Source organism: Aspergillus aculeatus (assembly GCF_001890905.1).
Source record: "Aspergillus aculeatus ATCC 16872 unplaced genomic scaffold ASPACscaffold_2, whole genome shotgun sequence".
In the NCBI taxonomy this organism is placed as follows: Eukaryota; Fungi; Ascomycota; class Eurotiomycetes; order Eurotiales; family Aspergillaceae; genus Aspergillus; species Aspergillus aculeatus.
Genome location: NW_017962977.1, coordinates 2,019,618 through 2,046,011, shown reverse-complemented (window position 1 = coordinate 2,046,011; position 26,394 = coordinate 2,019,618). Strand labels below are relative to the sequence as shown.

Here is a 26,394-nt window from a genome sequence, read left to right as displayed (position 1 = left end):
GCCTCAATCTCTCGTATGGTATATGGCGGTTCCGCCGTCCCTCCGGGGCCAGCGGTGCTTGCCAGACGGTGCTCCAGCCAGTTTGAGGGGTTCATGATTTGGGTCACGCGTTAGTCGTGCCCTTCCCGTGAATGGGCTTCCATAGAGGTCTGGGACATTAATCACTTTAGCTTAGCCATTTCTTTCATGTCATAAAATTCCAAGCCTTTAGTCCTCGAATCATAATCGGACCAGATATCATAAAACAAAAGCTTTTGTCTCACTTGGTTTAGGGTAGCGCAACGCCACCATCGCAATGGTATCTCTCAAATGGATCTAATAATACAAGAACTGAATGTTGAATGAAACCCCAGAAGTGCCCCGAACCATATTCGCTGCATCCATCCCGGATTAAAAATCAGAAAATAATCCCGTCCCTTGAAAATCAAACTCCGCATGTATGCGATGGTAATGTAAATATTATGATTATGCCATAAGCGGCCATGATGTTGAATCGTTCCTCATAAAGCATTAGACAACAAAGGAAGTGTCCCCACAGTCAGAGTCCGGTTGCCGTTCAAACCCGGATTTTCAGATCCAGGCAGACACGTGCGCGTCTATCGCTGCTGCTGCTGCTGCTGCTGCTGCTGCTGCTGCTCGGACGGCTGGGCTGCCTGGTTTATGGGCATCTTGGTGAACACGCTTCTGGACCAGCCATCGGCGTCAATCACTGACTCCTTGACTAGGATATAACCTCCAAAGCGGGGCATCAGAATCGCCCACACCACGTAGTAGATGGCTCCAAGCGCGAAGATACCCAGCGCCACCACGCAGTGCAGGTAGTACGGTAGACTCTTGTACACACTCTGTCCCGCGCTGGGAGGAATATACGGGGCAACCACCAGGAAGACGTTCGACAGAAAGAAGAAGACAGTGACCGGCAGCGTGGCGCGGATACCAGGGGCCCAGTCAGGGAAGTTCTTCGACTTAGTCAGATAGATGTAAATCAGACCAGCAGACACGAACACGTTGACAAGCGACAAGGGATACGTGATCAGGCTGAAGAGGGGCCAGGTTAGTATCGAAGCTCATTTCCAGAACAGTTTTGCAGAGACTCACTTGACCAAGAAGTTATAAGCGTCTCCGGGAGGAGGCGCCAACATGATGATGACGGAGACAATCCAGTGCTCGAAGAGACCAGTAGCCGGCGAGTTGAACGGCCGGTTGCTGGCCCAGAACTTCGACAAGGGCAGAATTCCCTCACGACCCAGAGCCTGAACAACTGTAAACAGTCTTAGTATCATTTCTTCACCAATCCAGATATGGATGACTTACTTCTTCCCTGAGAGAAAATCACCGACAAGACATTTCCAAAAGCTGACAAGGCCACAAAGACGGACATGACCTTCTCAGCCCGTGCACCGAACATGTTCCCGAAGAAAGCGGCGGCAACGGTCTGACCCGAAGACAAAACCTGTTCCCTAGGCACCGCAGCGAAGTATGCGATATTGCACAGCATGTACAGGATTCCGACGGAGCAGATAGCAATCGGGGCTGCGATCTTCAGAGTACGTGTGGGGTTCTTGGTCTCGCTCAAGGCCTGGAAAGGTTAGCAGCCAGTCCACAGAGAGAGATACCCTGGTAACTCACATAGTTGGCGTTGGAATAACCGATAAAGGACCAGATAACATTGTATAAGGCCATGACGATGCCGTACCCGGTGTCGGTGGTACCCTCAAAAGCGTTCGTGAAGTTGTGGGGAGGGTTGTCGATCTTGACATGGCCAGCAAGAGCCACCCAGCCGGTAACGACAACAAAAACGATGATGACCAGCTTGATGACACCCAGCGCGTTCTGCAGCATGAGGCCCCATTTGACTGCAAAGGAGTGTATCAAGAAGGCGGCCGTGATGCACGCCAAGCCAATTCCACGCTGATTCCATCGTCCGACCTCAACGTCGGCAGCATTGAGGATATACTCGCCAAAGACGATACTGTTACTCGCAGCCCAGCCCAACAGGACGGCGTAAGCCGCGTACATTGCCGTTACTAAAAACTTCGGCTTGGTGAAGACATATTCGAGATAGTTTTTCTCTCCACCGTTCCTTCGCCCTGTCAGCATGTCAAGGCAACCTTGCTTTTGGGGGAGGCAACTCACTTGGGAATAGCGGTACCCCATTCGAGATAGACGGCCGTACCGGCCATGGCAATCAAAGTGCCGACGACCCACATGATGAGGGACAGACCGACACTGCCGGCCAAAGAAAGAATGGTGCTGGGGGTGGCAAAGATACCAGTGCCGATGACGCGGTTGAAAATCAGGAAGGAGGCACTGACCACACCGATCTGACGGCGGTCATCAGGAGTGGCCTCGAAGACATTTCCCTCGTCTGTGAGCCATCAGTTAGAACCAGCACATGCCTTGGGATAGCTGCCTGAACAGGGGACCATCATACACAGTCCAGAGACACCATCAGTTCTGCGAAGACCATCTTCGACGGGCTTGCCGCCGGCAAGAGGCACCTTGTAGCCAGACTCAGGCTCGATTTCACCCATTGCGACGGTGGTCTGGAATCAAGAAAAAAGCTAGTGTCTAGCTGTACTGATGGAAAACCCGAAGTGGGTGCAGGCTATATAGCGTGGGGAGACAAGTGACAGCAGCCGGAGAGAAGGCGGTTACCGACGGAGGCACGAGACCGTAAGATGGGATGGTGTGCTGCGACTAAATTTGATGCAATCGAAGGCGACCAAACCAGCAGCAACTCCGAACGGTCAGGCGTCGACAGGATTGTCTGGACAAATTGAGACAAGACACCAGTGGCCAACGGAATGGAAAGAAGAAAAAGTTTAGATGCAAGCGCGACTGGAATCTATATCCTTGGTCCAGACACAGCACCAAGCTAGTTTACCAGCCGCAGCGAACGAATCGAGTGGGAGGCGGAAGTATAGAGTGACTAAGATAAGTCAAGAATCCGACATCAAACAAGACGAGAAGGTATGACAACAGTGACAGCAGTGACAACGACAAGAAGAAGAGTGCCGATTGAAGAGAGAGGGGAAAAAGACGTCAAGATGTGAAAAATAATAATTTTCATGCAGGGCGGGCGAAGCCATGTGGTTGGCGGACCTCCGCCGTTCGTCCAGCGGGCCTTAGCCTCCTAGGACGAGAAGTAGTTGGATGGATCATGATGGATCATGTCTTGGTGTCTTGCCTTGAAGCAAAAACTGGCAGGGCCGCCAGGGCAAAGAAAAGTTTGCTGACGGGCGGAACCCGCGGTGGGTGAGAAACGCTCCACCCCTGGGCCTACTCTGGGCCTCCAGGAGCCCATCTTATGACACACCTAAATTGAGCACGCCATTGTCCCCCTGCGATGATGAGTTAAAGTTAGGTAAGGTTTTGCACCGTTTTGAGACAATCCAGGCTCCAGGCGGGACTCACCGTGAGCCAAGACAACCACTATTTCTCTCTTATCAGTATCGATTATGACCCGGAAGAACAAATCAAGAATGTAGAGGGGGGAAAGAAGGCAAAGGAAAAGCGAAAGAGGAAATAGAGATATAGATAAAATTCCTCTGATTATATGTATGTACAGTACAGCTTCGTCTGACTGGCAGTTCGTATCTGCTTCTAGAAGATTCATCCTCCAATTCCACCCAGACTCCGAGATCCCAAAATAACATCGTCATATCATATCCAAACGAGGTGTTGGCATGTGTGTGGGTGTGTGTGTGTGTGTGTGTGTGTGTGTGTGTGTGTGTGTGTGTGTGGCAATTTGTGCGTACCTCTCCCAGTCGGAACGCCTGACAAAAACTGTGCAAAACTCCGAGGAAAAGCAAATCAAAGCGCAGGACTCCGAATGGCCGCAGTAACGCGTATATCAAGAACCCAACCCGATATGAAGAAGCAGATCAAGTAAAAGAAGAAGTGGTCAAGGAAACAATACCGGGAAATGTGAACCATTACTCACGAACTGTGATGAAGCAAGGTGAAAAACGCATCAGTTCCAGGTGAAATCACCTATTGAAGGAAAACCGGCGACTCGAGCATGCGCAAGACACCCGGGGAAATTCAAGAGCATGTTCCAGCATGCTCGAAGACAGAAAAGACCAATGGTTCGGGAATCTTATTTAGGCGGCGTGGCTCCAATGGCATGTGCAACAGGTGGTGGGAACGTGGTGGGAGCCAACTTGCTCGGGCCGCTCGAAGGAGGAGTGATTGTGTGCCGTTTGGAGATCATGGCCAATTTCTTGCGGAGGGATGCCAATCGGCTCCGGATGCTGGACACCACTGTGGCACGTTAGTGGAATTCTGGAAAACTTCTAGAATCCAAGGAAGAATTTGAGGGGACCTACATTTGATAACCACTTGTCGATCCTCCGCTTGGACTCCATCCAGCATGATTCGTTCGCTGTTCCTCCGACTTTCGGCTTTGCTGCCGCTACTGTGACCGGCCCGAGACCCTTCATCCTCGTCCAGAACCGCCTCCAACATCCGGATTGCCGTAACATAAGCAATCTCACACCCGGCGAGATCCTCTCCCGTGAGTTCATTGATTGCTGCCGCGCGACTCATTTCTAGGGCGCGGTCATACATCAATTTCTCAGCCGTCACCCCCGAGCTGACAACAACATCTCCAGATGTATTCGAACCCAGAGAGGACCCGACCGAATAGTTACTGGGGTGGCTCGGATGGTCAAGCGGTAATTGTTTCTGTCCCTCGATCAACTTGAGGCGAACAAATTCGGCTTTCTCTAGCACCTCGTTGAACCGATTCCGCACCCACTGCACGATGTTGTTGATCCGATTGCTAACTAGTGCGCCGGTGGCATCTCCCTTGCTGCCCGCCGACTCGCCGAACGCTTCGGCCCGAGTCTTGCGACTCCACCAAGCGCTTGCAATATCCATAGATTTTGCCAGCAAGGAGAGCGCTTTGACGTAGAGGACCAACGCTTCTTCTGACAGGGTCACGATCGCGTCGGCCGTTAGTCCGCTGTCAGTGGGATCTGATGTCTCTGGCTGGCCAGGCAGATTCGTGGTTCCAGGATTATCAGTCTGAACAGAAGGAGCCAGGGGAATGAGTTGCTTGTATTTTACTTCGGCAAATCCATAGACAACATCACTGCGAGTGGCACACTCCTCGAGCTCTTGAACAATCTTGCTATCTTCATCCAACGCCACGTTCGTCTTGGTACTGTCTCCGAGGACGATCAAGCTAGTTTGGGGGTTGGGATAAGCTGGAAAAGGGTTATAAGCCAATGGCGGGGAGCGCCCGCCCTTTGTTATTGTCAAGGGTGGTGAAAATCCCATCCCAAACAGGCGGCCGCTGGCCATGTTGAGGGCTTTGGATATGGCCGACGTGGCGGATGTCGGGCTCTGTCCGTATCGCCGCTCATAAGAGTTCTGGCGAATGTGCGCCGAATCAGCACGAGGCCGCCCGGAGATCATTTGCATAGCTTTGCTGGGAGACGCGTGGGGTGACATGTTTGCAGTTGTCGGTACGCCCTGCATTGTTGCTGGGCGTCGTGAGAGCACGCCTCCCTGGCCAGGCCGAGAGAAGCCCCCTTGGATTCGCGGGCTATGTGCCATTTCATCGGCAAAAGCATTAACCTCCACTGCCCGCTTCTCCACGACCACGTAATCTCGCTCGAATGCTACTTCTTGTGCTGCGCGCTCGCGCTCGCGCTCTTCTTTTGCGTTTTCCGCAGACCTGTCCACCTGCGGAACTCCGGACGGAGCAGTGCGGCTCCGCTGACGCTCAACGGGCAAGGTTGCTGCACCACCATCGTTCGGCGCCTGGCGGAGAGGAGCCTGAGGATCTACTTCTGGCACCGGATACCCCGTCGTTGCTGCAGAACCCTTGGTGATAGACAAAGGTCTATCTGCACTGCCAGTCCTACGCATAGTCGTGCTCGGCGTACCGGGACGCGAAGTCGGTGCAATCGAGCGTCGGGCAACCGGGTACGTGGAAGGTTCCACACGGTCGTCAGGATACGGCACCTCTTTCTGACGGGGCGGTGCTGTTACAGGAACAATCTCAGGCCGGGGTTCTGGTACAGGCGCTGGTTCGGCAGCTGTTGTGCCAGCAGTCGAACGTCGATATGGCGAGGACGCATCATCGGCTATCAAACCTGGGATTGGACCTGTGATGATGCCGTTCTCAAAGAAATCGGCAAAATTCAGCCTCTCTACCGGATTGCGTTTCAACAACGCTCTGATCAGTGCCTTGATCTCATCAGAAGCAGGGTTCTCCTCGGGAAACTTGATCCTGTCATCACCCTTCTCTATCTTCCGAAGCAGCTCGACATGATTCGAAGCCCGGAAGGGTGCTTTCCCAACGACCATTTCGTACAATACCGTGCCCACCGACCAGAGATCAGCCTTGGCGTCATATTTCTCATACCGGAGAATCTCAGGAGCCATGTAAAGAGGTGAGCCACACAAGGTTTCCGCAAGCGACGTCGCTGGAAGGGACCGCGCGAAACCGAAATCAGCGATCTTGAGCATGGGCAGCGATTCGAGCCCCGTCGTAGGGTTGAATGAATCTTCGCTGCCCTTGAATGGTACAACCTGGGTGGCACCCGAGCGGTACGATGATGGTGATGGACAAAGGAGCAGGTTTTGTGGTTTGATATCACGATGGATGAGATTTCGATCCCGGAGGAATTTCAGAGCGCTCGACAACTGCTTGAGGAAGTGACGAGTGACGACCTCGTTTAAAGCGCCACCTCGAGGATTCGGATACTTTGAGATCATTTCTCGCGTATACCGGTGATCGCCTAGGGTATCTCGTCGCTTAATAAACAAAGATAGATCACCTAGAGCACAGTACTCCATCACCAGATGAATATGAGACGTCGTCTCATGACAGTCGATCAGGGCCACAATATGAGGATGGTATAAGCCCTTGAGAATATGGATCTCTGACGACAGATTCTCCCTCAGTTTCTTGTTCAGCTTGGACAGGTTGACGGACTTTATCGCCACGAAGGTGCGGGTTTTCTACCAGAAGACACTTGATTAGCAAGAGCCTCCAAAGCTTCAGCTTGACCGCCGATGAACGATCCAGCCTCTTCCGCCAAGGGCGGTTTCGGGTAGCGACATAGTAAACATACCGTATGAACACCTTGGTAGACAGTGGCAAAGCTGCCTCGGCCGATCTCGTCCAGCCGCGTGTAGCGGCCGATGGGCATCTCAGCGTGTGAGGAATCTCTCGTCCTCCTCGAATGACTCGTTGATGCCATGATCGCGACAGGGCGCAGATAATGCGTGTACAAAACCCCAGCGACGCCCCGTTAACCAACAACAACTACCTCAACAGGAAGAATGACGACGGTGTATGATGGATGCGGCCCATCAGAGGAGTGGCAAGCGGTTGAGGAATGTTGGCGATAAGAGAATAGTTGGACAGAGAAAAGACGAGGAGAGCAATAGATATGGCTGAAGGATTAAGGTGGACCGCGGAGGCAGTGGTGGAAGTAGTGAAGAAGCGCTGGGCAAGGGCGGCAGGCGAGCGCAGGCGACGAGACAAGGAATAGGTAGGCGTCGTTCTACCTTTAGATAGGGTCTGAGTGTAGGGGGGACCGACTTAGTGGTAGTAGATAGGTCGAGAGTAGACGTCGGCGCTGTAGGAGGCAGGAGAGCGGTGAGGCGGACAGACGGGGGTGTGTATGATAGGATGGAGGCGACAGCTACAGGGGGGTGGAGGTGGAGGTGTGGCCTAAGCTGTTGGTGCAGTGCTGATAGACGTATACTAATTTCGGCAGACGAAGTATGTCGTGTAGATCGAGGCGTGGAAGTAACCGAAGGACTGATAGCAAACAAGACCGTGGCTTGCAGGAAGGGAAAAAAAGAAAGAACGAGAAGAAAGAGTAGGTTTGTAGATAAGTTTCAAAGTCACTCACAACGACAAGGGATGGAGGAGCGATGACTGAAGAATGGGAAGAAGAAGGGGGGGGGAGGAAAGGTAGAAGGAGAGTAGTAGTAAAGAGAGAATGATGTGATTGACGGGGGAAGGTGGAAAGGCGGGAACAGCAGCTGGACCCGTGGGACATGCAAGAATTGTTGTATTGAGTAGGTAGGAATAGAAGAGACAGTCACTCACAGCCTGAAGGGAGAGAGAGGGACTGGACTGGACTGAGGAGCGTGACCGCCGATAAGATCATGAATGACCTTCGGAGAAGAACAAAGGCGGTCAGGAGGGCGGCATGTCCTCGAATAGATTGTCCCGGCCAATGGCCACCCAGTGACAATCTCCACATTACCCATTAGGCGTAGTACTTCCCAGTCCACCGTCATCACCCTTACCTTACCTACTCGTCCTGGATAAGTTAGTGATTGTTCTCGGAGACATACAATACAGACTGACGATGTACTACAGACTGAGAAGACATCGAGATACCAAGGTTGTCTGCATCATGCTTCGATTAAGGGGGAGGTGTACAGTACAGTACTACCCTACAGTTCATGGAAACTTAGGTTCCTGCTATCTCCCACTGCAGCCCTGACAGCCTTGAGAAAGGCAAGACGGAGAGATAAGACGCGGCCGGAACAGGATGAATCCGGGGACAGGCGATAACAAGTGGATTGCCTGGGGAAAGTATCCGTCCTCGAGACATGGATTGATGCAATCATCACTTTCTTCTCCATCAGAGGGCCACATACTCATACTGAAGTAGATACTATACCTACTGTACAGTGCAACTGCAGATGTCCATCCATACCAGTGAGATAATCTACATGAGCACTTTCGTCAGTTCACGATCAAGTTATGATGTGATGGTCTATGTCTCCGTACAGTTATCTCTATCCCATCGACACAGCCACTTGCTGTATCATCAGCCATCAACATCATCAGCACCCAGACCAAATGATCAGCGAAACACAGTTGAGTCGAGTCATCTCTACCATAACTTACCTAGTACACCTGGTAATTTGACGGTCCTCATCTGGTGACTCAACCACTTTCCCGTCACTTTTTCTCTCCCTAAACAAAAATCAAGTTACTTGTTAAGTTGGTAATTACTTGTTACTCAAAGGTACTTTTCTGGGTCAATGTCAGTGACACCCGATGTTTCCCTCAACCTAAAATCAAGCAAATCACCCAACAAGCTAATCCGCACTCTCGCCTAATAAGACGAATGAATGGCGCATCAAATGACTCAATCCTCTTGTCTCTCTTTTTCCCCCTCCTCCTCCTCCTCCTCTTCTCCCCGCCTCCTCTACCTCTCCGGACGCGGCTGCTTACCAACAAAGACCCCGGAGAGCCCAGTTGCAGTGCCCATCCGACCTTGCCACTTGCCGCGAGAGCCCCCCTCCCCGCCTCCCTCCTCCCTTCAAGGAACCCGGGATCGTAGGCGGGTTGATAAGCTACTCTATGATCATTGATGGGGCAAAAAGGCAAAAAGCCTTGTCCACCCAAATCTCTACCCGCTGCCTGATCTTGCTGGCTGATCCCCCGCTAAACCTGTCTGGTCATAGTAGAGACGCTCAGTCGGTGGCGATCGACACAGCTCAAACCCGCCCGGCGCACAGCACCGTTCCCTGAGCTTGTCGGACGAGTCTTCCTAGCTTCTCAAGCTAGAGTGACTTAAAGTAGGCTAGCTAGGCTAATCACAAGCGGACAACAACAAAGTACGATTCAGGTACGAAACTGTTTCTCTCAGACCATCATGCATGCAGCGAATGGGTCTTCCTAGGGTGCTGCCTGATTGTGGGGAGGGGTTTGCCTCTGGCACTCACTCGAAGCTACCTATCTACATAGTGTTGGCGCATAATGGGCTGGTTATTCACAAGCGGAGCACGCCATGACCCGCGAGGACAGTCTTCCACGTCATCACCATCAGGCTGATGATTCTATCCATTCGCTCGCGATAATTAATTGAATAAGGGATGACACACAAGGTAACCGTAGAAAATAGAAATTGAGAAGAGAAAGTTGAAAGCAAGGGGGGGAAACACCACGAATCCACCCAAGCTTGCAGCGCTTCGTCTTATGGGGTATATAGCAAAGCAGACATCGGCAGAAGCGCTCCACCAAAGCATGCTGTAATCGTTACTAGATCCGAAGTCAACCGCATTAAATGCCAAGCCCTCTCACCAACAGCCACAGCACGACCGGTACAACGACATTGTCATTGCACCCGGTCAGAATAGCTTCGGTTGCGCTTGTCCCGCCGGCTGCGAGAATGGCTTTGAACACCATCGGGAGCCAGGGGTATATGAGATTCGTCCCGTCACTTCCGTCCGTGGACCATTGGCCCAGGGTAAGCCAGGTTCGTGCAACAATCAGCCCGCTGGTTACAGCGACTGCAAAAGCCACGCTGCCCTCCAACGATTTCCCCCCGCCCCAGAACCATTTTCGCCGGCCGAACCGGCGACCGATGAGGGAGGCCGCCGCGTCGCCCATCCCGACACAGATAATGCCGCTCACCATGCTGACATCGCGACTCATTACGTCCCAACCCTCCCATGGATACTCTCCTGTCCGAGGAACATCGGCCAGGGAAAGCCATAAGGGGATCGAGCATCCAATGAGAAGAAAAATATGGGAGACAATGACGGGACCGCGATGATCGCGACCGTCCACGTAGGGCGCCAGGAAATACGTCAGCGGCCGGGAGATCGGTGGCAGCTGAGAGGCTCGGAACAAGTCGAGGAGCAGGAAGATAGCCAAGGCGAGGCTCAACGCGAGAGCACAGAACAGGGGGTCAATGTAAATGGTCGGAAGGAACATCGAGACCATCATCCCGTGGAAAACCTTGCGTCGGGTGTCGACCTCTGCGATGGGACTGAGTTGTAGCACAACAGCCAGGCCGGTCACAAGTACCAGGATGCAATAGGCAGCAATTAGGAGGCGCGAATTAGCCTCCCCGAACGTATCTTGCCGCAGATGTTCAACCCAGCCAAACGGGCATGATGCATTGGAGGGGTCGCTATCCAGACGAGCTGGAAGAGGTATCCAATACTCCAAACCCCACATAAGCACCCAAAACCTAAACCCAGATATATTACCGAAGAGGTACCCCAATGCCCACCCGAAGGGCTCTCCATTCTGCAATGCTCGATCACTGACATAGTACCGGACGGGCACCATGACAATCATCAGAACGGCAATGTAAACATACAGGGCATACAGCCATTTCCGGACTTGTGCTTGAGGTACAGTAAGTGATAGGAAGGAGGCTAGTCCGGGCGCCATTGATCGCTTCTTGCGACCTCCCGGTGTCGTCCTAACTTTCTCCGCTCGTTTGACATCGTCGAAGCTCGAAAAGGTGTGTCGTCGACGATGCGCGGTACGGAATCGCCGGCGAGTACCCTCCATGCCCGTATTGTTGTGCTTGCCGATACTTAGCCCGTAGGACAGCGTCTTGTCGCGCGAGTCGAACATCGTTTTGCGGGAGACCAGCACATAGCCCCCATCGGCCGAATCACTATCAGAAAGATTATCTTCCGAGGAGCCTGTTCTGCTGAGCTTTTGGCAGAGTTTGTGATCGATCGCATTGAAGATGCTGCGAGGCGACTGCGAAGCACTAGGGGAGCGTCGGAACTTCCAGGTCGGGATTCGAGCCAAGGCAACCTCCCATCGTAGCACACCCCGGCAAGCGATGAAGGTGCACATGCCTCCCAGCCATAGCAACGCCTTGAGGATTTCGGCCTGGGGGGATGTTGCAAATAAGTAGAGATTGATTAAAACGGTGGTTAGAAGCTGCAGCTCTGCGGGAAGGATGCTGGTAGTCAACAAGAAATCTAGAGTGGGTATCAACGCTTGATGGAAAGGAAAAATAAGAGTCAAGACTTCCGCGTCCAGGCCACGAAGAGTTAGTGGTTTCGGCCATGAAGGACCTGCCGACAGATGCTCCGAAACGACAATCGGGATCAATGTGACCAGCCAATGGACAACACTACAACCGTGGATCCATTCGCGCAGCGGAACGACTTTGACAGGGAGAGATGAAAGACTGAGAAGAATATTAGGCAGTATCAATGAAGGATTGTGATGCGCCAGAGACAGCGAAACGTAGATGGGTATCAATACGGGGTAAAGCAACGGAGCGGGATCGAAGGCGGGAGGGACGACAAAGGTGAACAGGCGAGAAAGTCGCAGGCGGCCGTCGCGATGCAGAGGATATGCGGTGTAGAGACCGATCACGATGACCAAAAAGGTGGCAAGCTCTGCAAGTGTTTACCGGGTTAGTCAAGAGGTGAGTCCAGGCCTCTCACACACACGGGGAAGATGTCCGCGCACCTTTTTTCCAGGCCCAAGCGGCCACTCTCGCGCTCTCCTGTCCCAGGACAACAACACCCACTGAGAGCAGTAGTGCGGTTTCCAGTAGCCTTTGTAGGATGGCAACCCGTTTTCTGCGGTATTCCTGTTCACGTAGTTCGGCTGGCCCGACTTCCGCATCCTCTCCAGAACTCCGCCGCGAACTCCGCGAGGTGGACCGTGTTATCGACGGCCACGGGCGCAAGATGGGGAGCCACTGATCGATCTCGCCTGCGCCATGAATACTCGAACGCAATCCTTTTCGCGGTCGCAGCGGAGGGGCCGGCAACCCTCTTAAAAGACCTGTACTCTCATCGTCGGCTTCTGTGCCGCTATCACTCGAGGTCCGGGGCCAGCGGGAGGGCTTCGCTCGGTCGCCGGGATCCACAGGCAGCGAGGGACAGTGCGAACCCGGACGAGTGTAAGGATGGGGGGATCGGGAGAATTGTCGTAGATTATCGTGAGCTTCAGGGTCCGATGCAGGATCTTTGTTGGGAAGTAGCCCATCTTCCTCCTGGCTCTGTGTAGAGGTCATAGGTGTTTGCTGGTCAGACCGTCCGGTTCTGTTCTTAGAGCGCGTACGTCATGTCGATAAACATAGGTCAGGGTTCAAGAAAGGACGGACTATAGAGCATAGTCGAAATTAGTCATTACAACATGTGTAATATAGCACGCTTGAAAAACAGTAGTCATACCGAAAGAATTGGCCCTGAATCTATGGTGCGTGTGGTGGTGGTGGTGGTGGTGGGGAAGTGTTGGGGCGCAGAAGGAGGAAGGATGACAGGTTGAGTGGAAGTTGTTATCGAGAGCTGATCAGATCGGAGGATCCAACAGGCGGGAGCGGGTTTTTTCGCTAATCACATGCCGACTCAGCACGTCAGGCGTGCATCAGGAGATGGTAATAAAGGATTGAACCCCTTTCTTCTCAGGGCCTTTTACCTAGTATCTTGGTCATAAGGCCCTGAAATCTAATCGGGTACGGCAGTCAGCCCATCGGACTGTTCCGATTGATCTCATCTGACCCTATCGCTATCGGCTTACAGCAGATGTCAAATCACTCTTCGATAAAAGTGAGGTGAGGCCACAGTTGTCTTCACCTGAAAGCCACTTCCTGGCATCAACACTCAAGATGCTATATGTACAGTGTTCTTATTCTAAAACGACATGAACGGTATCATACTGCTATGCGCATGCAACCGTGAAGTCACACGGATCCTTTCGTTCCGAGTCCTAGCTCTTTATGCAGACGGCTTCTGCCTTTGGACGATAACCCCCGCGGCCAGCTGCCGACCCTTCGATCCCCAAGCCGATTTGCAGGGAACGATCTGACCCCAGGAGGGATCATTGGACAATGGCTGGGTCGTGTATATGACTATATGGGGGCTCTTCGACCCTTGCGTGGATTTCTGCAGGATCGAGCGGAGGCAAGACTCGAAGTCAGGCCCAGAGCATTTCGCATCCACCTCGATGCCGATGTAGCCCAAATCCTGGCCAGTGGTCACCACGGTCTGGCGTCCAAACTCCAGTTCTTCGGTGGTTATTTTGAGTTGATCGCATCGGAAACCGAGTCCCTGCCACTCAATATCACTTCCTCGAGGCAGTTCTTCTACCTGCACGGCGAAGAAAGCAGGGATCATAGATCCCTCCGACTGCACCACGTCGAACCGCGGTAGTCCGGGTTTCGAGACACCCTTGACCTGCTCGTGGGCTCGTCCACCATACTTGAGGTCCCACGCATCCAGACCCGACTCGTCGTCGGCATCCTCTTCCTCTTCCTGATTGTGGTGCATTGTTTCCCACAAATTCCAAGCTATCTTGGCTCTCTTTTTGATATGATCGGCTCCCGTCAGGAAAGCGACAGCTCCCAACCACCAGTCCACGTTGGTAGCCACACCGATCCTCCATAGATGTTGAAGAGACAGGACCGCTCGCGAAGAAAAACCCTTGAACCACGTCTCCTCGAGGCCATATATCTCCATCGAGGCCGGCTCGAGAGGGATCTGACCAGCGATGTACACCAATTGCTCTGGGCCCTGCAGAGGTATCGACATGGCCTGCGAGTATGGCCCAATATTGGCGGGGGCCCAGTAAGAACGCGACTGGACATGAAGGCCTTGCCGCTGCTCCCTCAAACCCAAGTCCACCACCGCCGACACCATGATATTCACGCCTTCTGGGAGGCTAGCACCACAGGCGACCGTAGCTCTCGCCGGGGGGTTTGGCTTCTTGAACATCGAGACGTAGATGGAGTTCATCAGGGGGAAATCTGACATAGAGCGAAGCAACACCGTAGTGAAGACAATATCGGCCGTCGTCCGAGGAACCTCACGGCTCGAGGAGGAGCGCAGAATCGTCTGAATCTTCTCAGCAATAGCCTTCATCTGTTCAGCAGCGCCAGGACCAGCCTCAGGCGCCGTGACATTAGCAATCGCCCACGTCCTCCCATCCGTAGTCTGAACCGAATCAAGCCCTTCACTCCAGACCCTCGAGCCCGCACTATGCAAGCTCCTCTCCTCCTCCTCGTCCCCCGTAGCAACCAACGCACCCTCAGCCCCCAAGACAGACCCCAAAACCTCCTCAAACCCCTCATCGAACAAATCCGGCCGCCTGACACTCTCCGGACCGCCCCGATCACCCTTACCGTCGCCCTCCCCATCCTTACCCACACACCTCGCCCCCTTCAACCTCACAAACCCCACCCCACCATCCCCAGCACAAGCCTCCCACCCAGCAACCTCAATCCGACACCTCCACAACCAAGCCGGCCCATCCAGCGCCAGACTCTCATACTCGCCGCCCTCCCCCAACACGGCGCCACGAATATCCTCCGCGTCCGCAAACCTTCTCATCCCCTTGACAATCCGACCCCGCACCCGCCCATCCGCCGCCGCCACATCCCCCCACAGGAACCCTTCATTCAACCCGCCCGACGCAACCTTGATGATCCGCGCCTCGCACCCAGCCGCCGCCATATCCTCCAGCAGGCCGGCCTCCGTCGCCCGCCGATCCGGCAGCACGGGGTACTGCCACAACCACGCCAGGGGCACCAGCCCCAGCCGGGCGGCCACGTTCTCGATGCGGGTGCGCTGATACGTCGAGAGGATTGCGCCGGCGGAGACGGCGTTGGCCTCCGGGTGGGCCTGCATGATGCGTTTCAGCAGCGGGATCAGGGATTCGGTTTCGTCGGCCTCCTCCTGATCTTCTTGTTCCTCGGCGTTGTTCGCGTCGTTGTTGTTGTTGTTGCTGTTGTTGCTGTCCTGACGGCCGGGAGAGTCCGCCATTTGGTCCTCGGCTTGTAAGCGGTAGATCCGGGAGGTGTCGACCGCGCCGCCGCGGATGGGTTGGCGGTACAGCGGGATGCCGAGGGCGGTCTCGTAGAGGGGGATGATGCTGTGGCCGATGGTTTGATACATGAAGCTGTCCAGGTCTTGTTCCTCTTCTTCCGGGACATGTTGTAGCGGATTCGATGATGATACTGGTGATGAGTCGGTGCTGGTGGTGTTTGTTGGCTGCGCATTGGCGGCGGGGTGGAGGTTCGCTAATGCGACCACTTTGTGGCCGTTGCGGATGCAGTGGAGGAGCGAGTAGAGAGAGTCTTTCCCGCCGGAGATGAGGGCGATCACATTAAGACCAGCGCCTGGAGCCGGCGGCGATGGTGGTTGGAGGTGCGATTGAGGTGGCATAGTGACTGGTGTAGTATGCGTGTTCGACAAGGAAGAGTGTGTTGGATGGAGGCTGCTGTTAATGAGGGGTCGAAGCTCTTTTTCTCCGTGGTCGGATTCGGGCACCCCGCAGACAGTATTCGCCAAATCTAGGGATGAAGGTAGGCACGCAGCAGAGCGACTGGGTCGAGCATCAGAGAAAGACTATTGGTTAGTAATGCTCGCTTGGCCTGAAATCAAAGGGCAACTCAAGATCCGACAAGCACTCTCCAAGCAGAAATTTGTTAGAAGATCAAGTGAAGTGGGTGACTTTAAGATCTGCCGAGGCGGAGTGCTGCTAAGATAAGCTAAATGCGGGTTTTTCCAAGACCAGCGAACTACTCAGTATACCCCCAAATTCAGTCTGTCTACAAGAAAGCAAACGACTACAGTATGGGATCTTGATGATTCACAATTCTCAATTATCACAAGCTATGCTGCAGAACGAATGGCACGCTCAACACATGAAGGGCAGATATGGGGTTATTATGCACAATGTAGATGCAACAAGTGACAGAGAAGGAAAGAAAAGGGGGTATGCGCACAGGGGTATGAGGCAACGATTGGGGATCAATATTAAAGTATACATGTGGCCAGCACAGTACTGCACAGGAGCAGAACAAAACAGGGTAGGTGGAAATTGTGGACACAGAAGGGTAAATCAACGAGAAGTATGTAGAAGAAAAGAGATGAAAAAGGAGAATGTTTGGGGAGGGGGGAATAGGGTACACGAAAACAAGCGACTGGACCAAGTCTGGTGGTCCGAGTCGGCCATTCGCAATCGAGTTGAGGATGTTTGTCAGAGAGAGTAGAAATAAGAGGGGGACGAGAGAGAAAGGAAATCAACCCAAAATCACCAGTGCCTCAGTGTAGAGTCATCATGCACGCGCTCTATAGTTTTGGTCCAACCGTGGACTCCCAAATGTTGTGCGCCCAAGTTCCTTTGCCGCCGGTCTAATGCTTCGCCAAAATTGGTGCCTCGAAGTCGCATTTCGGGAGATTCGACTCCAAGGACCGTTCAAAAAATAAAAAATAATCCATGCACCTGTACCTTCCTGGTCGCCGCCAGAATCAAAACCCGGACGCCAAACCGTAAGAGACCCAGTTGGACCAACCATGGAAATGGTTGGTCATTTATAGTATATGATTAAGTGATATAGGGGAGCTCCTGGTCACATATCATCATGATGGCTTCGAAACCAAGTCGACGACCTAATCAAGCATCCGCGTCACGCTTGCGCTTCTTGGGGGCTCGACGATCAGCAGATGGCGTCTCGATAATGCTCTCATCGGACGAGTCGCTGGTCGTCGACTTGTTGGCGGCAGCATTGGCAGCTTCATAGAGAACCGCACCCATGGTGTTGGGACTGTGATCCTCGAAAGGAGACTGCGAGGATGTGCTGCTGGTATCAATAACACCCATCACCAGGGATCCGCCAGCATGCGTGCGAGCATGCTGGGCCAGGTTATCACTGCGGGAGAACTTCTTGCCACACTCATTGCACTCAAAAGGCTTGTCCTGCGTGTGCAGGGAGCGGTAGTGACGCTTCAGGTGTTCCTGACGACGGAAGCGGCGAGAGCAAAGAGTGCACACGAAGGTCTTGGAAGGATCATCTGTCAACGACTGCTTGCGACCACGGCGGTTCACGGAGACCGGGGCAGTCGGCGCATCAGAGCAACTAGACATGCTAGCATCCGAGTTGTGGCGGGTCTGGCAAGATACTTGGGCAGCTGTGCAATCCGACTCACTAGCGGAAACCTGTGCCTTCTTGGGCAGAGAGTCCGCGTCGCTCTCGGAGCCAGCTCTCTTGGGTGACTTGCGGGAGTTACTGCGCTTCTTCGTTCTCATCTCCTCAGCAGCGTCACTGACAGTAGCTTGGACGGAGAAATCGGAGCCACCAAGGAATGGAAGGCTGGTCTGGGACAGATCCTGGTCGTCTGATTCGTCAAAGCTCTGCTCACTGAAGAACTCTTCCTCATCAAGGGAGTAGGAGTCAACACGCTGCCGCTTCTCACCCAGGTAGAAAGCGTTGCCGCTGGGGTGGAAGTCAACCAGGCGATTCACAAATTCGTCTTCGGAGTCCAGATCCGAGAAGCTGTCAAAGGTGGGTAGGCTGCTCAGGGGATCCTCCGAGGAGCAAGAGAACACAGGGGAGAGGTTCTCGTGAACCGGAAGTGTTACAGCCTCACCACCCAGGACAACCCTCGACTCTTCCTCGTCACATGCAAGAGTGGGCAAAGGCGGCAACTCAGTAACATTGATTGAAGACTCGACAGTGAGTTGACGAGGGTCGCAGAAGTCCGAGTTGGACTGTTCAAGAGGAAGAGCGGACTGGGGCTGGACAATCAGGGTCGAAGCAACAGGGGATGGCGATGGAGACAGGGATGGGCAAGAGCTAGTGGCAGACAAGAGCTCCGAGGTCTGGCAGGCGGTGTATGTAGGGGGGTGGATGAACACTAGAACAAGTTGAGTTAGTTTCACCGAATAGCCCTAGACTACTGACCATCCACCAATGCCATTTTGCACTCTTGCAGCGCGTGGTGTAGGCCGCTAACGGATCTTTCTGAAGAGAGTCAAGAACTAGTACGTACCAGGTGTCATGGGAGGCGAATCCGAGCGAGTCCAGTCGGCATTGGCTAGGATCTCAGCGTGAACGTCGCTCTCGCAGCCTTCCTTCACGCCCTCAACCTTCTCAAAAGCAAAGAAACTGTCGTTGATTGGCGTGTGGAGGGAACCGATGCTGGAAGGCGGGCTGCTGATAGAGCTACCGGCTGTAGAGAGCGGCGGAGTGGAGGGAAAGGCATAGTAGTCGTTGCCTACGAACCTTGTGTCCAGAGGCATCAGAGCTGGTGAGCCTTGCTGCACGACGATGGTGGGCTTGAGGTGGGACGGCTGAGGAGAAGCGATAGGCGTCATGTTCATCGCACCCCGGAAGGCATTCGTCGTAGCCATCTGGTGCATGTTCATGACAGACTGAGCGGTATAGAGAGACTGATCCGGCACACAGTGTTGGTGGTGTTGTTGTTGGGCGTGGGAGAACGGTTGCATTTGACCATAAAAGTGTTGCATATCTGAAGGGTGACTGGTGAAGTGTTGTCTGGGCTGCGAGTCGGCAGCTGGGTAGTATGCAAAGGACGGTTGCCCTTGCACCGATGTCGGCGCCATTGTGTATGTTGCGTCCATTGTGAGTGTAGCTGGTTACCATCCTTGAGTCAGCCCTTGGTCTCCAGAACACATATATTTGGAGATCAGACTCACAGATTGTGAAGTGTTGTGGTTGCACAAGCGAGTAGAGTCTGATCTACTCTGCTAAATGTGATTAGAATAAGTATATCAATGGGTTAGTATACCCGGACTATTGGACTGCGCGAAGCTTTCTGTCTTGTAGTCGGGACCACTAAGCGATAAGAAGTCGTCTATATCAAGAACGACAGTGTTGGAAAGAATGTTGATAGTCTCTTGCACTTGAAGGAGTGAGTGAATGAGACAGCGCTGTGATATTGATGCGAAGAACGATAGTTCGTGGTGGTTGTGGTGGTTGTGGTGGTATTATATCTGATGCTTGTATCGCAAGTCTATTTGAAGGAAGGACAGGCACCTCTAATCGATACGATCCAAACCAGAGAATGAAGTCGGTTTAGAACGCGCTCGATAAAGGAAACCGAAAGACTGAAGACGCAAATGAAAGAGAGAGCGAGAGGGAGGGGAATTAAGACTAGAGAGATAAAAAAGAAGGGAAGAAGAGAGGACGACCAGATGAGGACCGAGACGAGTCTAAAAAGGGCAAAAATGAAATAAAATAATAATAAAAGAACAGAATAATAATAAAATAAAGAAAGAAATAAAGAAGATTAATTTGAGGGACGAGGAGGACAGTCGCGGGGAAAATGAGAGACAGGGCCGATATGGAAAGAGGAAAAGACGGCCAGAAGGATGGGCAGTGGATAAAAGAGCGACTGATCTGCTTGTGCTACGAGGTAGTAGCGCCGTACGTAGTGAGCAGTAGGACTGGAGCCGTACTTTTTAGCCTGGCGAGCCTTTTTGGGGTGAGATGGGCCTGCATGGAACTTTACTTTAGGGTGGTGGTGCCAGTAGGAAAGTCGAGAGCAATCAGTTCTATAATAGTCGTAATTGTAATATAAGACTAATAAATCATCTAATAAATCTGCCGGACAAGGTACTGTGTCATATGTTATTTTGCTTTGGCTGTCTTCGATCATGTCTTTGACAGTGTATTCAGAAGATTTGAATTTCAATTTCAATTTCTTTTCTCCTCTCGTCTCTCTCTCTCTCTTCCAAATTTTGTGTGTAAAGTGTCTCTTGCTCTATTTTCTGAACGTTTCCATATTAGACTTTCTGGATGATGATTTGAATAAATTTCGGGGAACAATGGAAAGCGGAGAGAGAGGGCCGAGGAGAAGGGGAGGGGAGGGGGGGGGGGGAAGGAGGTGGAATAGGAAATCCTATTTTCTCCAACCGGTGATTGTCATTATTTCTTACCATCTTATGCACCATCAATGCTGAGTAGACTTTCTAGTCTGGGGCGGCAAAGAAAGCAGATTGGCGCCGGCGGTGCACATCTCAGTTCCAATTCAGTTTAGAAATTCGAGAGAGCGGAGACCAAAAACCAACGGGAGGTGGAACACCCTGCGGACTACTATAATACATGTAGATACTACGGAGTCTGTACCATACCACTACGCCGTACCTTACTACTATTACTCCTACCATCCTACTAGTCTGTACGTACCTCTTTAATGCGGACATCTACGTTAGTAAGAGACTGGGACGAGAAGGAGGAGGAGAAGAAGAAGGAGGAGGAGAAGAAGAAGGAGGAGGAGGAGAAGAAGGAGGAGGAGGAGGACGGATATTGAGATCAATACAAGACAGGTATCGACAATACATATACTAAAATATTGTGCCATTTATTCCTCAATTTGGGGAGTGGAGACTCTGGATGCTGTTGGATCGGAGCTTAGTTCGAGAGACAGTCAGATGGCGAGGGCGAATCCCAGCGTCGACTCACTAGCAAATCGTCCCCACCACCTCGGCCGGGGATCCCAAAGAGGCGTAAGTGCGTGGAGCACATGAGCACGAGTGGGAACATTGGCGGCCTCAAGCCCCATTTCAATGGTGCATGGAAAGTCGGCCCTCCGTCCATTTATTACCACCAGACCACACACGTCTGACGGTCACGGATGGGTAAATGCGTAAATGCGGAGATGCTCATGTTCCAATGGCAAGCAAGCAAAGTACGGGAAAGTGTAGAAGCGAGAAAAGGAACTGCTTGTGACTGTTGGAACCTCATCACAACAGGGTGATAATAACGATTGATATATCATCACAGATTATTATCCTCAGTGACACTTAACACTGTTTCAGAGAGAGTTCATTACTGTAAGGCAAATGACAGTTATGGGATGGATAGTGGTGGTAACTGGTAACTTGGTAACTCTAGTTCACTTGTAGTTACACTACGGCCAACTATGGAGATATGTGGCTTTCCCACTTCTTCCTCTCGGTCTCCGTTTGTCTTGTCTTGTGGCCAACTCATTATTCACGTTTTAGATAGACATCCCCATAACTACATAGTATCTCCATATAAAGTACAGACTACAACTGTCGGGGGGCAAAGCGGGTTCCATAGTCTCTTCAATCTCTTTTGGAACTTACCCAAGTAGGAGGGAGGTCTACACAAGTGTCAAGAGTCCAGTCCCGTCTTCTAATACTTAGTAGCTTCCCACACAGAAACAGTCCCGGGTGTAATTTATCCTGTAACTTCGCCGGTAAGGTAACAGGTAACAGGCTGAGGCCGAGCTGGAAAGCCTGTCTCGATGGTTGAAAGTCGCCACAGCAGTCCGTCCGAGACTCTCAAGCAGTATCATCGCTCCCAAAATAGCACCGAAAAAGGTTGTCTGTCGAATGGCCCCCCTTATCCTCTACCCTGCCTCCCTCACTGCCACTGCCTCTCTGCCAGTCAAGCTGGACTGTCTACTCGAGGTGCTCAGGTGCTCAGCTGAGACCAACATCATCAATCACGCTGCGCGCTTACTGTCGAGACCACTTGTCCGTCAATGACAGCGTTCATCGTGATGCTGAGGGTGATATGTTATACATAGTACATGGATCGGATGTTCCGTTACCAATGAGACCTGCATCAGCAGCATCGGATGGCCTATCTGGGCTTATCAGCGGCCTGTTTGTCCCACTGGCTTGGTGCACGAAAACCAATCGGGCCAGTCGCCCTCGCTGGAGCAAACTGAAAAGTGGTGGAGAGGGTGTGCGAGTGAGAGCCTGTTGGGCGGGGAAGGAAAACCAAAAGTGAGATTCCAATAGGCCGGTTCAGTCAGCCAAACCGGCCAGACAGGCAGTCAAAAGGGCTCAAGACAGAGAGAGAGAGAGAGAGAGCGACACACACACGCGCACACACGCACAACACGCACACATAGACATGGTGACTTGAGTTAGCAACCGAAGGTAATTGACTGCAAGTCTACCAGGTGAGAAGGCAAGCGCATCGGAAGCTGCATTCGAAGCCAATAGCCTTAACCTGTGAAGGGGAGGGATTGACTCGCCGGCTAAGCTAGTCGGCCCCACTGCGCATCCCGTCCGCCATTTGGGGCATTTCATTAAAAGTACCCCCAAAAAAGACGAAAGGAAACAGAAAAGAGGAAAGGGAAAAAAACAAATGAAAAAAAAAAAAAAAACGACGAGGAGAGGTTGTCCCATGTTCCCTCACTCTGGGAGGCCTCACGCTTACAGTAAGATCAGCAAACCGACTTTTGAAGTTGGTTGGTTGGGTAGATGATGTGATGGATGTTATGATGAAGAGACCGTGGCTGCTGATTTGGGGGTTGTCTTGGTCAGTGCAGATGTTGTCCGCGGCCCCTCCCCGTTCTCTCCCACACCCCCAAACTCACGCTGGGTCACTCTGGACTTTCCCCTTGGTCTCAGCCTCTGTGAGGGCGGAGACTGATGATTATGATGAATGGGGTTTTGGAGAAGGAGGATGCTGATGGCGGCGGCGGTGGTGGTGGTGATGATGATGATGATGATGATGACGACGATCGATGATACGAACTGCCCCGGCGCAACGGCATGGATGCAGGCATGCAATTCCGGACTCAATGAGACCACTCAATTAGTACAGACATAGTATGGTCCCATGTCGATAAGCGGGCATGAACGAAAAAAACGTTCGCAATGCTTTGGCCGTCCATTCTAGCGGCATTGAGACTAGCAATTTTGAGAAGCAACACTCCTGTACTGTGGCATCATCTAGAGCTCTCGACACCACTGGTGAAACGGCTGCGACTAGGGCCCACCACCTAACCTATGGCATGGTGCAAAACAAGTGCTACTAATGTATAGTTTACCCGTCCTTACGGGTGGTACTACTGCCAGTTTACTCCAGTCTCTTAAGTGTTCACTACTAACAACAAACCACCGACTGTCAGAAAAAAGACATCCGAAGTCCCGGATGCGACACAATCGGAGCCCTGTGACATTCTAGGTAACTCTTATCGTAAGCTGAGGCAAGATTGTACTTGGTAGGTCGTCTACCGATCTGATACCTTTCTGGGCATCGGGAGAGAGACACGCTGGCATGTTCTTTCCTAGGTGATTCGCATTGATAATAATCATACAATAAAATCGATGAGCAGACATAGGATGGCTCTAGATCCCGATAGCATGTCATATGCTGGATACACTACGCCGAGAATATGGTGCAGACAGTATTGAACCTAACAGGTTAGATTATTTCCTGAGGTGGAGGAAAACTAGGTATACCTCCTGCGTCGTTGGCCGAAGGTTTTCCTGGGGAAAGTGTGAGGTGATGTCAAGTCAAAAGCACGAAAATCCCAGGGTACTGGCACCGCAAGGATAGGCTAACTCCAATTTTGATGTCTTAAAATTGGTAGTCTGGCCACGTAGCACATAGCCGGTTCCCAGGCGCGGTGTGCGCACTCGGATTGTCAAAGAGGTCAATCACTCACCCACTCACTCACTTACCTTTGAAGAGAGGGAGGGGGGAGAGAGAGAAAGAGAGAGCAAGACAGAAAGGGCCTTCTTGCATTAGCTCACATTTTGAGATTCGACTTGTTCAATGGCGGATGGGATCGATCAGGTCTGGGCGGCCTACTGCAGGAACCGATGCGGAGGGGAACTGTAGGCTGCATGGCCGGAGAGGGGAAAAGCGACACTTTCGCCGGGATTCCTTGGTATGCCAACCAACCCTTGCTTACATCGTTCATTTGTTGTCCGACAGACGGTTACACAGGGCTTAGGTACATATGAAATGCAGCTGTCAAAATAGAACCCCCGATTCTGATTTGCTTCAATCTGATCTACTTTTTCTCCCCGTGGTCGCCTTTCTGGTTTTGTTCTTGATCCATTGCACCTAGAATCCACTTTTTGGGTTCGGTCGGTCGGCGATAGGGCCGGTTGCCAATAAAGAACTTTCGGTTACTGTTGATTGCCACCATCTGCAAGCCTTCAATCTTCTCATTTCATCTCAATAGTCGGTCTCTTGACTGCATTGGACCTGATCAATTGGGAGCGGAACTTGGCAGAATGTTTGCTGGTGTATCATTACTCCGCGGAATTTTGTCGCATTGATCAGGCAAACAGCACATGATTCATCTACGTACAAGTTTAGTAGTTTAGTACGTCGTTATTGTTTTGTTTTACAGCAATCGGGTTTAGTTCGACCACGGGACTTGACTTGTCCACGTCATGGGTCAATTGGCGGACAATGACAGTCCAACAGCCAATCGAATCCAACTTGTCACTTATCTTGTCTTGTCTTGTGTGTGAGTGGTGGCACTCGAGTATCAGCAAAAGCAACGCAAGGGGACTCAGCCAGAGCTGTCAGAACTCAGAACGCGAAACGCAGAAACACGGACCTCCTCTGCCTTCCCCAAAGGACTATCATTAACCCGTTCAAGCACCCAGCCATGAGCATCACCGTGGCATTGCGCACCTTGACCTTTCCTTTGACCGCCACGCAGTTCGACGCCGACTCAAGGCTGCCAGGGATCGTAGGCCACCCGCTCAGATACTCGTACATACATGACTCGTCAGTGTGGCCACTGTTTCAGATTTCACGGCGCAGGTACCAGGGTCCCCTTCTTCCTATCTCGTTGCTTCTCTTGGTTCTCCCATCGATAGTCACGGGAGTAGCAGGAGTCGCAAGCAACAAACGATGATAAAAATAAGTTACCGTATCGAATGCATAACTCTGTCTCCGGTCGCAGCGATTTAGTTCACTCCATTGGTGGATCTAAAGATAGAATGGTTTGGCTGATACACGCCATGATACCAATCTACCTACGTACTCTACTACCGACACTGCGCAGAGAGACACCTTACTTGATGTGGGTGCAGCTTCCGGATTCCGGCCCAGTCCCCGTAGTGCGGTAATTTAGCATCAGCCACTGACAGCGGCGCAAAGTCGACATTATTCTCGACGATGATAAGGAAGAGGGGATGGCAAAATCCACCCTACCGCTTGACCGTCGGAAAAGGAGGTTTGGTCTTCACTGACTTATCGCTCGGTATGATTTGGAAGCATTGTGCCCTAACAGGATGGGGTCGTCGACTTTCGAAGTTTCCTTGCCACGCCGACAAGTTACGACTGTTACACTACGTACTACCGGAGGTAATACGAACAACGGCCCATAGTGCACCCAGGCGACTTTACTCGTTCAGGTTAGGGAATCACTTGGCTTAATATATGCATGGAAGGTCGCTGAGCTTCGAGAAGACCGCGACAGCAAGTTTTGACAGTCCATCCGAGCAGCTAACTGTTCTAGCTCGAGAGACTACTATCGGCCAATCTCCACTGCCCACAGGGAAAAGCTCCATTCTTCTGCTCCCATCCCCATCCCGCAACTCCATCGCCCTTCTACCACTAGACTCCTGCCCATTAAGACATCAATGGATGCCTAGTGGTTAGTTAGTCAGGGGAGCAGCAAGTGATTAAGCAAACGCCGAAAAGGAGGAAACAACGGCAACGGCCCAGGCCGAGGAGATCATGGCTGTCTAATTTCCAACATCGTCGGACCTCGCACTGAAAGCAGCCCGCCGGATGATAACCCATCTCAATTGCCAGGGATAATTTTACAGCTAAATGTCCTCCTGGCCCGTCCAGGCCCGGCGACGACGGCTGAACCCCTGTCGTTGCCACAAAGGCAAAACCAAAGGGAAAATTCAAAACCGTTGCGCTTGGAAAGACACGACGAAGCGAAGCCTCGGTAAAAAGACCCATGCGCCCTTGGTGCTTTGCGCTTGAAAAATCCAAAGAAAAGAGAAAAAAAGAACACAAAAGAAAGAAACACCACACCCGAGTGCCACGAGAGCCAGTCTAACGGACGCTATAATTGAGGGACTGTCGTCATCGACTGGGGAACACCCTAGCTAGCTCGAGAGGGTCATCGTCTCAATACCTT

General features: G+C 52.2%; 5 protein-coding genes across 5 annotated transcripts; all 5 read right to left on the bottom strand.

Annotated features, from left to right (window-relative positions):
* Positions 1–272: 272 nt before the first annotated feature.
* ASPACDRAFT_75491 (high affinity methionine permease) lies at positions 273–2,725 on the bottom strand. The gene is made up of 6 exons (XM_020204468.1): positions 2,435–2,725; positions 2,137–2,368; positions 1,630–2,083; positions 1,315–1,579; positions 1,099–1,261; positions 273–1,038 (listed from the first exon to the last, which is right to left on the bottom strand). The coding sequence occupies exons 1-6, from the start codon at positions 2,532–2,534 to the stop codon at positions 597–599; spliced, it is 1,656 nt and encodes a 551-aa protein (XP_020060312.1). The 5' UTR covers positions 2,535–2,725; the 3' UTR covers positions 273–596.
* A 1,002-nt stretch (positions 2,726–3,727) lies between these two features.
* On the bottom strand, positions 3,728–7,546 carry atg1 (serine/threonine protein kinase ATG1). The gene is made up of 3 exons (XM_020204467.1): positions 7,092–7,546; positions 4,332–6,978; positions 3,728–4,266 (listed from the first exon to the last, which is right to left on the bottom strand). Exons 1-3 carry the CDS (start codon positions 7,218–7,220, stop codon positions 4,103–4,105), a joined length of 2,940 nt encoding a protein of 979 aa, XP_020060311.1. The 5' UTR covers positions 7,221–7,546; the 3' UTR covers positions 3,728–4,102.
* A 2,508-nt stretch (positions 7,547–10,054) lies between these two features.
* On the bottom strand, positions 10,055–12,776 carry ASPACDRAFT_39586 (putative phosphatidate cytidylyltransferase; the record flags this gene model as incomplete). The annotated part of the gene is made up of 2 exons (XM_020200614.1): positions 10,055–12,150; positions 12,224–12,776. 2 exons carry the CDS (start codon positions 12,774–12,776, stop codon positions 10,055–10,057), a joined length of 2,649 nt encoding a protein of 882 aa, XP_020060310.1.
* Positions 12,777–13,281: 505 nt separating this feature from the next.
* ASPACDRAFT_75486 (diphthine--ammonia ligase family protein) lies at positions 13,282–16,311 on the bottom strand. Its single transcript, XM_020204466.1, has one exon. The coding sequence runs from the start codon at positions 15,922–15,924 to the stop codon at positions 13,480–13,482; it is 2,445 nt and encodes an 814-aa protein (XP_020060309.1). The 5' UTR covers positions 15,925–16,311; the 3' UTR covers positions 13,282–13,479.
* Positions 16,312–17,158: 847 nt separating this feature from the next.
* On the bottom strand, positions 17,159–19,126 carry sebA (putative C2H2 transcription factor (Seb1); the record flags this gene model as incomplete). Its single annotated transcript, XM_020203231.1, has 2 exons — positions 17,159–18,399; positions 18,535–19,126. 2 exons carry the CDS (start codon positions 19,124–19,126, stop codon positions 17,159–17,161), a joined length of 1,833 nt encoding a protein of 610 aa, XP_020060308.1.
* Between the last annotated feature and the right edge of the window lie 7,268 nt (positions 19,127–26,394).